The sequence below is a fragment of the Pituophis catenifer genome, unplaced genomic scaffold (genome assembly GCF_029215685.1).
Source record: "Pituophis catenifer annectens isolate HBS135680 unplaced genomic scaffold, rPitCat1.0.hap2 SCAF_16, whole genome shotgun sequence".
Classification (NCBI taxonomy): Eukaryota; Metazoa; Chordata; class Lepidosauria; order Squamata; family Colubridae; genus Pituophis; species Pituophis catenifer.
The window spans coordinates 17,581,191-17,593,999 of NW_027256896.1; the positions used below are offsets into that span (position 1 = coordinate 17,581,191).

General features: G+C 46.3%; 1 protein-coding gene across 1 annotated transcript in view; it reads right to left on the reverse strand.

The window, feature by feature from the left end:
• The window catches only part of PRKAR1B (protein kinase cAMP-dependent type I regulatory subunit beta), an 80,899-nt gene that overhangs the window by 67,103 nt on the left and 987 nt on the right, over positions 1–12,809 (reverse strand). The window contains exon 2 of the mRNA XM_070954953.1: positions 12,085–12,294. Within this exon, the coding sequence (XP_070811054.1) occupies positions 12,085–12,267 (183 nt within the window). The 5' untranslated portion in view covers positions 12,268–12,294. The remainder of the gene's footprint in view (positions 1–12,084; positions 12,295–12,809) is intronic.

A 12,809-nucleotide genomic window follows, 5' to 3' on the forward strand; every position in this document is an offset into this window, starting at 1 on the left:
ATTATTTTTTGCTAATATCCTTCCTTCCGTTCAGGGATCAACTGATGATCAATTGGCTACTCAAATATCCCCAGCTCCTACACCCCCCACTCACCCCCCCCACCCTTTCTTGGATTCCAAACACACTTTGCAAAGATCCTCCCTCGATAACAAGCATCGGTGAGACGGATGAGCTTCAACCTCAGCCTCTCGAAGAGCATTTGAAAAGCTTGAAATCCAAATATTCAAACCGGGAAAAATATATATATATATATCAATGCCTCTTAATAAGGTACCGGTGAAATAACACCGAAGGGCATCCTTCAAGAAGGAAAGGAGAAAGATTCTAGAAGCTGCACCACCGTTAACCCTTAGCTAGATCTTCTTCAACCGCCACCCCAGATGGGAAATAGAAACAGAAGCAAGTTACCATATAGTTTCTCTTCCGTCCGTGTCTTTATGAAAGCATCTCTGCTACACAGCTCCACTGTCAGCTGGTGCAAATAAGAGACAAGCTAGCATTTCTATGCATTGCTAATTCACTGCTAGGCATAAGAGCTCCTCTCTCGAATGTTTCAAGCCCATAAGTCTCAAGGATACACCAGGATCTACAGATCAGCTTGTAAAAAAATAAAATAAAAGGAACATTCCTTAGGACTTTAAACACATAAAAAGGTAAAGGTTACCCTCGCACATATGTGCTAGTCGTTCCTGACTCTAGGGGGCGGTGCTCATCTCCGTTTCAAAGCCGAAGAGCCAGCTCTGTCCGAAGACGTCTCCGTGGTCATGTGGCCGGCATGACTCAACGCCAAAGGCGCACGGAACGCTGTTCCCTTCCCACCAAAGGTGGTTCCTATTTTTCTACCTGCTTTCGAACTGCTAGGTTGACAGAAGCTGGGACAAGTCACGGGAGCTCATCCCGTTACACGGCACTCGGGATTCGAACCGCTGAACTGCCGACCTTTCAATCGACAAGCTCAGCATCTTAGCCTACATACACGCACATACACATACACATTTACATACACATACACATATACATACACACACCTTTTGCCATCGCAGATAACACGTGCCCTTCACCCTTCACCCTCACCCCTAAATTCCCATACCGAGTCTCGGGGAAAGGGATAATAAATAAAACCTTCTCCCTTCAAAAAAGCTGCTCCTCAAAAGTGGATTCTTGCAAATCTTTCCAGAAAATTCCCTGTCTCTGGAATCTCACCCATCCTTCACAAACACAGAGAAAAAGAGAGAGACTCACACACTGTTGCCATGACATCCCGTGCCTCTGCGGGAATGGATGACATCTGTCATTCACAAGTACGGATGTGACAGGGGGTGAACTTCCATTCCTGGAAGGTGGCTTGGACCAAACTAAATCCTGTTGGTGTTGTTGAGCGCCAAGACGGCCTTGAGATTCAACCCAGATTCAAGGTGTGGGAAGTCCTACAGGAGGTTCAACCATCTCATCATCTTACCAAGCAAGAAAATATTGGCAATTTTTATATCACCAGAGACTGTGGAGGCCAAACGCAGAGGAAGTCCTTAACTCATAGCCTGAGAAGTGGTGAAATCCAATATTTTTTCCTACCAGTTCTGTGGGCGTGGCTTGGTGGGCGTGGTGTGGCTTGGTGGGCATGGCAGGGGAAGGATTTTGTAAAATCTCCATTCCCACCCCACTCTGGGGCCAGCCAGAGGTGGTATTTGCTGGTTCTCCAAACTACTCAAAATTTCTGCTACCGGTTCTCCGAACTGCTCAAAATTTCCGCTACCGGTTCTCCAAACTGCTCAAAATTTCCGCTACCGGTTCCCCAAACTGCTCAAAATTTCCACTACCGGTTCTCCGAACTGCTCAAAATTTCTGCTACCGGTTCTCCAAACTGCTCAAAATTTCCACTACCGGTTCTCCGAACTGCTCAAAATTTCCACTACCGGTTCTCCGAACTGCTCAAAATTTCCACTACCGGTTCTCCGAACTGCTCAAAATTTCCACTACCGGTTCTCCGAACTGCTCAAAATTTCCACTACCGGTTCTCCGAACTGCTCAAAATTTCCGCTACTGGTTCCCCAAACTGCTCAAAATTTCCACTACCGGTTCTCCGAACTGCCCAAAATTTCCGCTACCGGTTCTCCAAACTGCTCAAAATTTCCGCTACCGGTTCTCCAAACTGCTCAAAATTTCCACTACCGGTTCTCCGAACTGCTCAAAATTTCCGTTACCGGTTCTCCGAACTACTCAAAATTTCTGCTACCGGTTCTCCGAACTGCTCAAAATTTCCGCTACCAGTTCTCCAGAACCTGTCAGAACCTGCTGGATTTCACTCCTGAGCCTGAGGTTCTACAAAGATTCATATTCTATGCTAAGCCATAGCTAGTTCATCCGTGGTTTGCTCAATCGACCAACATTAGTTGCATTCACACAACAATATACAGCCATCAACCATAGCTTAGATAACACAATGGTTAGAGTTACCCAAACTCTGAAGAATCAAACCACAGGAACTTTAGACCATGGGTGGACTCGGCTCATATATTTTAGCTACAATCTCATTCCCGTTGTACGTGTTCCTGGGATTAATTTACCCAAGGTTTGCTCCATTTCCTGGGTGCGATGGACACACCAAACTACTCCTACCAGTTTTTGTTAAAACGGAGTTGTGTAGAAGGCAAGAATCTCTAGCTCGCTTTCTGAGTTAGATACAGGTCGTCCTCGACTTGCAACAGTTCATTTAGTGACCACTCACTAAAGTTACAACAGCACGGGAAAATGTGACTCGTGACCGTTTTTCACACTTACAACTTTGTAGCATCCCACATAATCGTGCGATCAAAAATTCAGACGCTAGGCAACCTAGGTTCATATTTAGGACCGTTGGTGCAGTGGAGGGTTTCAAATTTTTTTACTACCGGTTCTGTGGGCATGGCTTGGTGGGTGTGGCAGGGGAAGGATACTGCAAAATCTCCATTCCCACCCTAATCCAAGGGAAGGTTACTGCAAAATCCCCATTTCCTCCCAATCAGCTGGGACGTGGGAGACAGAGAATAGATGGGGGCGGGGCCAGTCAGAATTTTTACTACCGGTTCTCCGAACTACTCAAAATTTCCGCTACCGGTTCTCCAGAACTGGTCAGAGCCTGCTGAAACCCACCTCTGTCTTGCTGTGTCTCAAGGTCACGTAATTGCGACCTTTTGACAAGTCAACGGGGAAACCGGATTCCCTTAACAACAGGGTTACTAGTTTATCATCTGCAGTGCTTCACTTATCGACGGTGGCCAGAAAGCTCGTAAAATGGGACAACGCTCGCTTAAACCAATGTTTCACTTAACCACAGAGGCTGTGGCCTCCGTTGTGGTCATTACGTCGAGGATTAGCTGCAGAAACTCAGAAAGAGAGCTCGCTTAACAATGATCTCGCTTAGCAATGGAATTTTTGTGGTCGTTAAGCCGAGGACTACCTGGACACAGGCCATAGGGCTGTGATGGCGAGCCTGTGGCATGTGTGCTGGAAGTGGCACACAGGGGCATCTCTCCAGGCACACCAGCCATCCCCCGTTGCTCTTCCAGATTCTGATCCACACATGCGCACCGGACAGCTGGTATTCGCGTGCGCAGGAGTGCTGAAAACCAGAAGAGCAGCTCCCTGGCACGCAAGAGCATGCTGGGAAGCTAAGCTTCTGGTTTCTGGCGTGCAGATGCATGCCGGCCACCTGGTCTTCACTCGCGCATGTGCACCAGAAACCGTAAAACCAGGTGAGCGGCACGCATGCGCACACCGGAAACCGGAAGTTCAGCTTCCCGGTGCACCCATTCGCGCCAGGGAGCTGCTCTTCCTGTTTCTGATGCTCTGCCACACGCACTCCCGTTTCAGCACTTGCTGCCAAAAAAGATTCGCCAACACTGCCAAATTTGGGGATTTTCCAACAAGGTGAGAAGAGCCCAGAACGAACCCCTCTGATTGATTTCTCACGGTTTCAGCAAACTTACTGTTGTGGCCCGCCAGCAGCCAGCAAGAGCTGGCAGCAGATTCGGACAGTGAGGAGGTTGGGGAGGAACCTGGGCCAGTCCTGGAGTCTGGGGAAGGCTCTGATGAGGGCTCTGCATCGGAGGCAGAGAGGGGGACAGAGCCGTATGCCAGTTATCAGCTGCCTTCGGAGTCAGACATCAGTGAGGCAGATGAACAGCTGGGGCCTGTTCCCAGTGTGCGCATGCACAGAGCTGCCAGACGAAGGGAACAGCTAAAGAACAAGGGTCGCCTCAGGAGTAAGGCCACAGATTGATGGTGAATGACCCTTCCCAGAGGGAATAAAAAAGGAGCGAAAGGGGAGTGGAGATAATTTGCAGGAGACAATTAGTTCGCTTAATTGTTTCGTGACTCCTTGCCAAGTTTTGAAGATATCGGCCTGGCAGCTCTCCAAGCCAGATGAGGTCTGTGACTGTAAATTCAACCCTTGAAAGACTTAGATGTGAATGAGAAGAATTCACAGTCACTTAATAAAAAGGGGGTTTTGTCGGGAGAAGGAGTCTGCTTCGTGGTTTGGGGAAGCCTAGGTCAAAACACTTACACCATTTTCTGTTTCCTGCGCTGAAAGAGCATTCGCCAGTCCTCTGACCTTCATGGAACCTGTCAACGATGCCCCTGAGATGTTATCTGCTGGTCCTTTGATATGCATGGAACCCATCAGCGACTTGCCTCCTTTGAAGTGCATGGAGCCCATCATGGACTTCCCTGCGTAGCTGCTGGCCGGACCCTGGATGTTCATGGACCCCGTGACTGTGTTTTCTGGGTCACCGTAAGCTGCTCCGCTAACCTGCATGGAACCCTCAACCATTTTCTCACTGTCTTCCTTTGGGGTGGAAGGAACCTCCCTGGACTTAGTTTTCGACATCTTCCTTTCTTTTTCATGTTGTGAGGGTTGAGTTTCAAGACTGGACGTTCTCAGGAACAAACACAGACGCACAACGCATGCATAAAATAAAAGAGGAACAAAAGAAGAAGAGAGGGAAGTGTCTATAGCAATAGCACTTTAGACTTATATACCGCTTTATAGTGCCTGACAGCCCTCTCTAAGCGGTTTACAGAGTCAGCCTCTTGCCCCCCAAAATCAGGGTCCTCATTTTACCTTGGAAGGATGAGCCAACCTTGAACCAATCAGGATCAAACTCCTGGCAGTGGGCAGAGATAGCCTACACACTACATTGTAACAGCTGCACCACTATGGCTTCCTTCCTTCCTTCCTTCCTTCCTTCCTTCCTTCCTTCCTTCCTTCCTTCCTTCCTTCCTTCCTTCCTTCCTTCCTTCCCAAGCTATAGCAGACTTATATGCTGCTTCACAGTGCTTTTATAGCCCTCTCTAAGTGGTTTACACAATCAGCATCTTTCCCCCAACAATCTGGGTCCTCATTTTACCCACCTTGGAAGGATGGAAGGATGAGTCAACCTTGAGTCGGTCAGGATCGAACTCCTGGCAGTGGGCAGAGATAGCCTGCAACATTGCATTGTAACAACTGCACCACTATGCCTTCCTTCCTTCCTTCCTTCCTTCCTTCCTTCCTTCCTTCCTTCCTTCCTTCCTTCCTTCCCTTCCTTCCTTCCTTCCTTCCTTCCTTCCTTCCTTCCTTTCCTTCCTTCCCAAGCTATAGCAGACTTATATACCGCTTCACAGTGCTTTGCAGCCCTTTCTAAGCGGTTTACAGAGTCAGCCTCTTGCCCCAACAATCTGGGTCCTCACTTTACCAACCTCGGAAGGATGGAAGGTTGAGTCGAACTTGAGCTGGTCAGGATCGAATTCCTGGCAGTGGGCAGAGTTAGCCTGAAATATTCTAATCATTGCGCCAGGAAGGGAGGGAGGGAGGGAGGAAGGGAGGAGGGAGGGAAGGAGAAAGGAAGGAAGGAAGGAAGGAAGGAAGGAAGGAAGGAAGGAAGGAAGGAAGGAAGGAAGGAAGGAAGGAGGGCTGAGTCAACCTTGAGCCTGGTGAGATTTGAACTGCCAAACTGCAGGCAGCCGGCAGTTGGCAGAAGTAGCCTGCAGTACTGCATTCTAACCACTGCGCCACCGTGGCTCTCCCAGGCTCTCTAGATCAGAAGGATGTGACTCTGAGCAAACTAAAAACTTTGGGCTGGAGGTATTCCTCACCCATTGCTTAATTAACTTCTGATAGTTCCAGCTTCTTTCCTACAACATTCCTCAGCTATGAAAATAGGGACAGGACCCCTGCACGTTTTTCCTCCAATCAACAAGAGCAACTACTTGGTCAAAAACAGGTTGGTGCTACTACCAGCAAATCTATTCTTGCTGGAAAAACTGATCAGCCCAATGGCAGAGTGGCTCAGGGGAAGAGGAGGAAAGAGAGAATATGATTATGATGCATTGCAAAGATGCATACCTAGAATCCTGCATCCAATTTTGGTCTCCACACTATAAAAAAAGAGGTTGAGACTCTAGAAAAAGTGCAGAGAAGAGCAGCCAGGATGATGAGGGGACTGGAGGCTAAAATATACGATGAACGGTTGCAGGAACTGGGCCTGGCTAGTCTAGTGAAGAGAAGGACCAGGGGAGACAGGATAGCAGTCTTCCAATATTTGAGGGGCTGCCACAGAAAGGAGGGGGTCAAGCTATTCTCCAAAACACCTGAAGGCTGGACAATGAATAATGGGTGGAAACTGATCAAGGAGAGATTCAACCTGGAAATAAGGAGAATTTTTCTGACAATGAAAGCAATCAACCGATGGAACAGAAGTTGCCTTCGGAAGTTGTGGGAGCTTCATCACTGGAGGCTTTCAAGAAGAGACTGGACTGCTATCTGTCAGAAATGGTGTCTCCTGCTTGGGGGGGGGGTTTGGACTAGATCAGCGGTCACCAACTGGTGGTCCATGAGAAAAAGTTGGAGGTCCGCAGAAAAATTATTTGCATTTTTTATATTGCACTAAATACTAGTCTTTTTTTAAAAAAAAATGCATATTAGTGGTCCGCAGGATTTAAAATTATGAATTTAGTGGTCCCTGAGGTCCGAAAGGTTGGTGACCCCTGGACTAAATGACCTCCAAAGTCCCTTCCAACTCTGTTGATCTGTAGTTTAATGAAGAGAAGGACCAGGGGAGACATGATAGTAGTCTTCCAATATTTGATGGGCTGCCACAGAGAGAAGGGGGTCAAGCTATTTTCCAAAGCACCTTTGAAGGCCAGACAAGGAATCATGGATGGAAACTGACCAAGGAGAGATTCAACCTGGAAATAAGGAGAGATTTTCTGACAAGGAGAGCAATCAACCCATGGAACAGAAGTTGCCTTCAGAAGTTGTGGGAGCTTCATCCCTGGAAGCTTTCAAGAAGTGATTGGACTGCCATCTGTCAGAAATGGTGTAGGGTCTCCTCCTTGGGTGGGGGGGTTGGACTAGATGACCTACAAGGTCCCTTCCAACTTTGTTAAATCTGTTAAATCTGATGCCCATGTGAATGGGCAAGCTTGGACCTCATCCCGTCTGACAGAGGAGAAGACAGCTACTCCTATGACTTTCGTTCATCCCTGCCTAACGGAACCCAATCCACTTCTTGGCTTGCCCAATCCTCAAGTTACCATCACACTCTGGAGTCTTGGGTACAATTCTTTTTGTGATGTTCCAGGCAGATGTTCTTGCCTTTGGAGGTCACATCGTCCAAGGCATCCTCCCACCAACCTCTCTAGGCTCCTAATGGAGCCAGATGGGCCTGGAGCTTGATTGGCTGAAGGTTCTTAGATGAGAGGTGGAGTCACAATGAAGCTCACTGCTTGCCTAAACATCCATAGTCTGATTTTATGTATTTATTTATTTGTATATTGCTTTTATTATTTTTTGCAAAATAACTTGGCGGGGGGGGAACATATCCACCACACCTTCCTCCTCTTATTTTCCCCAGAGTAATAACCCTGTGAGGTGGCTTAGACTAAGAGAAAGTGGTTCGTTCAAAGTCACCCAGTCAGCTTTCATGGCTAAAGCGGGACTAGAACTCACAGTCTCCTAGTGATTGGCCCAAAGTCATCCAGCTGACTTTCATGGCTAAGGCGGGACTAGAATTCACCATCTCCTAGTGATTGGCCCAGAGTCACCCAGCTGGCTTTCATGGTTAAGACGGGACTAGAATTCCTGTTTTCTAGCCTGGTTCCTTATTGCCACATCAAACACATACTATACATTCCAAACCTCAAAACCACTTTTTAGAGTGATATCTAACAGCTCAGGCTGGCATTTTTGATACTGCTTCTTCTGTTATCGCAAAGGTGCTTTCTTTCAAATGGCAGCTGGACTTTCTTGTTTTGCTAGAAGACGTTTCGCTTCTCGACCAAGAAGCTTCCTCAGTTCCGACTGAATGGGGGGGAAATGGAAGGATTTATATTCTTCGCCGTCATCTTCTGGAGGGCACAGTTAACCTTTCAAATGGCCTCAACGACTCTCAGAAAGAGTGCTAACAACCAGATGATGGCAAGGAATATAAATCCTTCCATTCTCCACCATTCGGTCAGAACTGAGGAAGCTTCTTTGGTTGAGAAGCGAAACCTCTTCTAGCAAAAGAAGGAAGTCCAGTTGCCTTTTGAAAGAAAACACCTTCGAGATAACCATGATTTGAGACGACTCTCCATAGACATACTCTCTCCGTGGAATCAGTCCCTGATGCCCAAAAGTTGGGGGGCCACTCAGTGGTGGGATTCAAATAATTTAACAACCGGTTCTCTGTCCTAATGACCAGATGGGTAGGCATGGCTCGGTGGTCATGTGACCATGTGGGCGTGGCCAATTCAATGTCATGCACGTCGATGGGCGCTTCGCCTTAGCTGTTACAATGTAATAAGGGTTAACCAGAGAGGCAGTTTCTGTAAGCAGGGCAATAAAGATTAGGCTAGAAACACCACCAGAATGTTTCCTTCCTGCCTTCCTTACAGGATTAGCCCTGTAAAGCAGGGGAAAACAAAATAAGATTTCTTCTCCGAACTGCTTAGAAAGTTAACAACCGGTTCTACCGAATAGGTGCGAACTGGCTGAATCCCACCACAGGGGCCACTGATTTACATTATTCACGTAATGTGCCTTCCACATTTCGTATGGCACAAGGTCCCCCTTTCCCCCCTCTGAAAATGTTCCTCAGTTGAACATTCAGGGTCTTAATCAAACCCCTTCAACAATGACATCCTACGGCTTCTCGAATTACCATATTTTTCGGAGTATAAGACGCACTTTTTCCCCCTTTAAAAGAGTGTGAAAATTTCGGCGCATCTTATATACCGAATGTAGCCAAAAACACGAAGCACAGAGGCGGCGATGGTCTGTGGCAATCCCTGCAGCCTGGAATAGCTGATTGGGGGTATTCCAGGAGGCCGATCCACCCACCAATCAGCTGCTCGTGCTGAATCAGGCTGCAATAATGTACTGAAGCTGACCTGGCTGTTTGCTATTTGCTGCAAAGACGTGTCAGAGTTTGCAGCAGCAATCACATCCAGGAAGCACACACAAGTAACCGATTCAGCAGGATTCAATAACTTCTCTTTATATATAATATAACACATGAAGTAAATATACAATACCAAAAGCAGGTTTTCCAACGTGGTAGTAAATACAAGCAAAACACAAGCAGAGGAGAGGAGTTTCAGTTTCAGTTTTGAGCAGCAGACAAGTTTACAGCTCAGCACAGGCTCAGAACTGGAGAACTAAGCCACGCCCAGGCTCCTTGCTGTCTCCTTCCTTGTTGCTCACACAGCAAATATTGTTTCAGTTTCCAAACAGCCCTCAACTCTCTCACACACTGACAGGACACTATCCAAATGAATACAGATGGATGCTGGTAGGCAGAGGCAGATTTTCCCCCCCTCATTTTCCTCCCCAAAAACTAAGGTGCATCTTATACTCTGAAAAATATGGTATGCTTTAACCGGTTGGTTAAATCTGGCTGTCATTTTAAGCCATACTGGTCCATTGCATCAACACACTCATTATTAATATGGTTATTTTTTACTGAATATTAGTACAGCAAAGGAAACAACAACTTACAATAAAGTAAAAAGGTAGGTTACCAATCAGGTAAGCATTTTCCAATAGAAAGAAGAGGTAACCCAGATCCAGATCCAAAAACTAGAATATCCCCAGTCAAAGCAACTTCCATTGTAGCATTATATAATTAGCCTTAGACAGGTAGTCCTCAGCTTACGACCACAATTGAATCCAAAATCTCTGTTGCTAAGTGAGACATTTGTGAAGCGGGTTTTGTCCCATTTTACGACTTTTCTTGCCACGGTTGTTAAGTGAATCACTGCCGTTGTTAAAGTGGTAACCAGGTGCTTAAGTGAATCTGGCTGACTTGGCATATCAGAAGGTCGCAAAAGGGGATCACACGACTCGGGGACATTGCAACCGTCATAAAGGTGAATCATTTGTCAAGCATCGGATGTACATCATGTGACCATGCAACGGTCACAAGTGTGAAAAATGGTCGTAAGTCACTTTTTTTCAGTGCCGTTGTAACTTCAAACGGTCACTAAATGAACTGTTGTAACTCGAGGACTAACTGTATCAGTATATTAATACATATTGACACATATTTTGCATTTCAAAGACTCTCGTCAAGCGCTGGGGAAATCAGGAGATTCAGGTAGTTCAAACAAGTATGAAGATTCATCGCAAACGGAAGCTTTCTACAAGAATCTGGCCAAGGGAATGGACTCGTGACTTATGACGTATTTGACTCCTCCCTTGAGCTCAGCCTGGTCATCTTCTCCTACAACCCTAAGTTCAATCGTTGACACGAGAGTTAGAAAGACTCCCATTTAAAATCCAGGACAGGTGCTGCCAATCAGGGTCAGCCATAGAGGTGATATATATATAGAGAGAGTCTCCTTTAGAAAAGCGTAACGACAATTTCAACCTGCCTAAAAAAAGGCCCATAATTCAAACCTTGGTATCTCCAGTTAGGGATAGTCTAGGTTAGTGATGGCGAACCTTTTCGGGCACTCGTCACGCAGACACACACACACACACACACACACGCTTGTCAGGGCCGCGCTCCTGAAAAGCCGAACTTCCACATTCTAGCGCACATGCGCGCCTGACAATCAGCTGGCCGGCATGCATGCACAGGCTGGTTTTTGGTGCTGCTGAGGTAAATAGCAAATAAAGAATAATGTAGATAAAAGAAATAATGTGAATAAAATAGGAATCATACAGAGTCAGATATATGGGCTCTGGGGGACCCTCTGTATTCACATTATTATAAGGGAAAGACGTGTTTGGATACATGAACTCTGAGAGACCCTATCTATTCGCATTATTATAAGAGAGGAAAGTGCTTGTTGGAAATTACATTAACAAACAGTTAAACCCTTTTAAGTGGTAATATATCTTCTGATGAATCCTAGATGTCACGAAAGGACAGCCATATGGAAAACATCTGAGTGACCTCACTATGAATGACACAAAGATATATGTTACAAAGAGTTACTTAATCCAATGAATTTACCCAAGGATAGTAGTAACTCTCCCATTAGCAACTCTGAGCACTTAAGAAAAGTTGTGTGGCTAAGATAATTTTGTAAACTAAGATTAATGCTTTAAGTAATTAGATGAACTTATTATACAGTGTATGTAACCATAGAAGGAAAATCGGATGTATGATCTCATGATTAACCATATATGGAAAATGTATGATCTCACTGAATCCTTTGTCTTAGAAATGTATAAAAACCTTTGTATCAGAGTTTTTTCTTTGTTCAAAGCTTCAGGTACAAATCTGGCTCTGAACCTTGCGCAATAAAGCTATCTCTGGCTGACCCAGGAATGTTTTTTAGTCCTTCCATTCCACTACACAGCCGTGCATGTGAGGGACAGCTGATCATCACACGCGCATGCACGCCAGAAATCCAGAAGACAAACAGGTAAGGCCACGCGTGCCTGGGCCATCACAAGCTCAGGTCCTGCCACCAATCTTAGAAAACAGCACCCTTAGTTGAATTACACTCCGACTCCCTAGGAAGCCGCTTCTAAAGATCAGAAAACCTTTACTCTTCTTCTTACAAAAAATAAAATAAAAATAAATAAATACCAGCATCCCAGCATCCTCCTCGTTTGAGAACCCCCTTTTTACCTTTTCCAGTTTCTCAAAATGTTCCCGCAAGAACTTCATCGGCCGGTCGGGTTTAGCGATGCAGAGGTTCACGATGCACTCTTTCAGGATTTGCTGGATGTTATGCTTCTGAACGTAGAGCTCGCATCCTTTCAAGCTCTCGTCTTCTTCTCCGTTGCAGGAGGAGGAGGAGGCGGCCGCCATTTTGGTGAGGGTCAACGGATGACAACCCTGGAGAGGAAGAGGAGGAGGTGGGATGTGAGAGGAGGGATGACATCCATCTTCAAATGCTTCCTGGAGAAGGAGATGCCTCCTCCGAGGGAAAAGCCACCCCCACCCCACCACCCTGCTCCCAGCTCTTTGAAAACGTCTGGAAGCACATCATGCGTGATCTCCTCCGGAGCGCTGGAGCACCAGCAAATGCTCCACGGTTTACAAATCTCTTTATTTGAGATTTATTTTTTAAAAAAATCCACAGCCTCTATTTCCTCCAAGCTTTCTCTCTCATTCCTGCAGCCTGGAAGCCCAAAACCCAAACCTTTGCAGGCATCACTCCTTCCTGCGAGACAGATTTGCCATTAACAATTGGGGAAAATAGAAGAATACGGGCTCATAGAAATTGGATTTTGGGTTTTTTTTCCCCCTTTGAGGCCTCAAAATCTACCCTTGTGGTTCAAATCGCTGCATGGCCATCACATCTTTAACCGTTTAGCAGTATCCCTCCTGCATCCTTCGGTTGGTTGGGC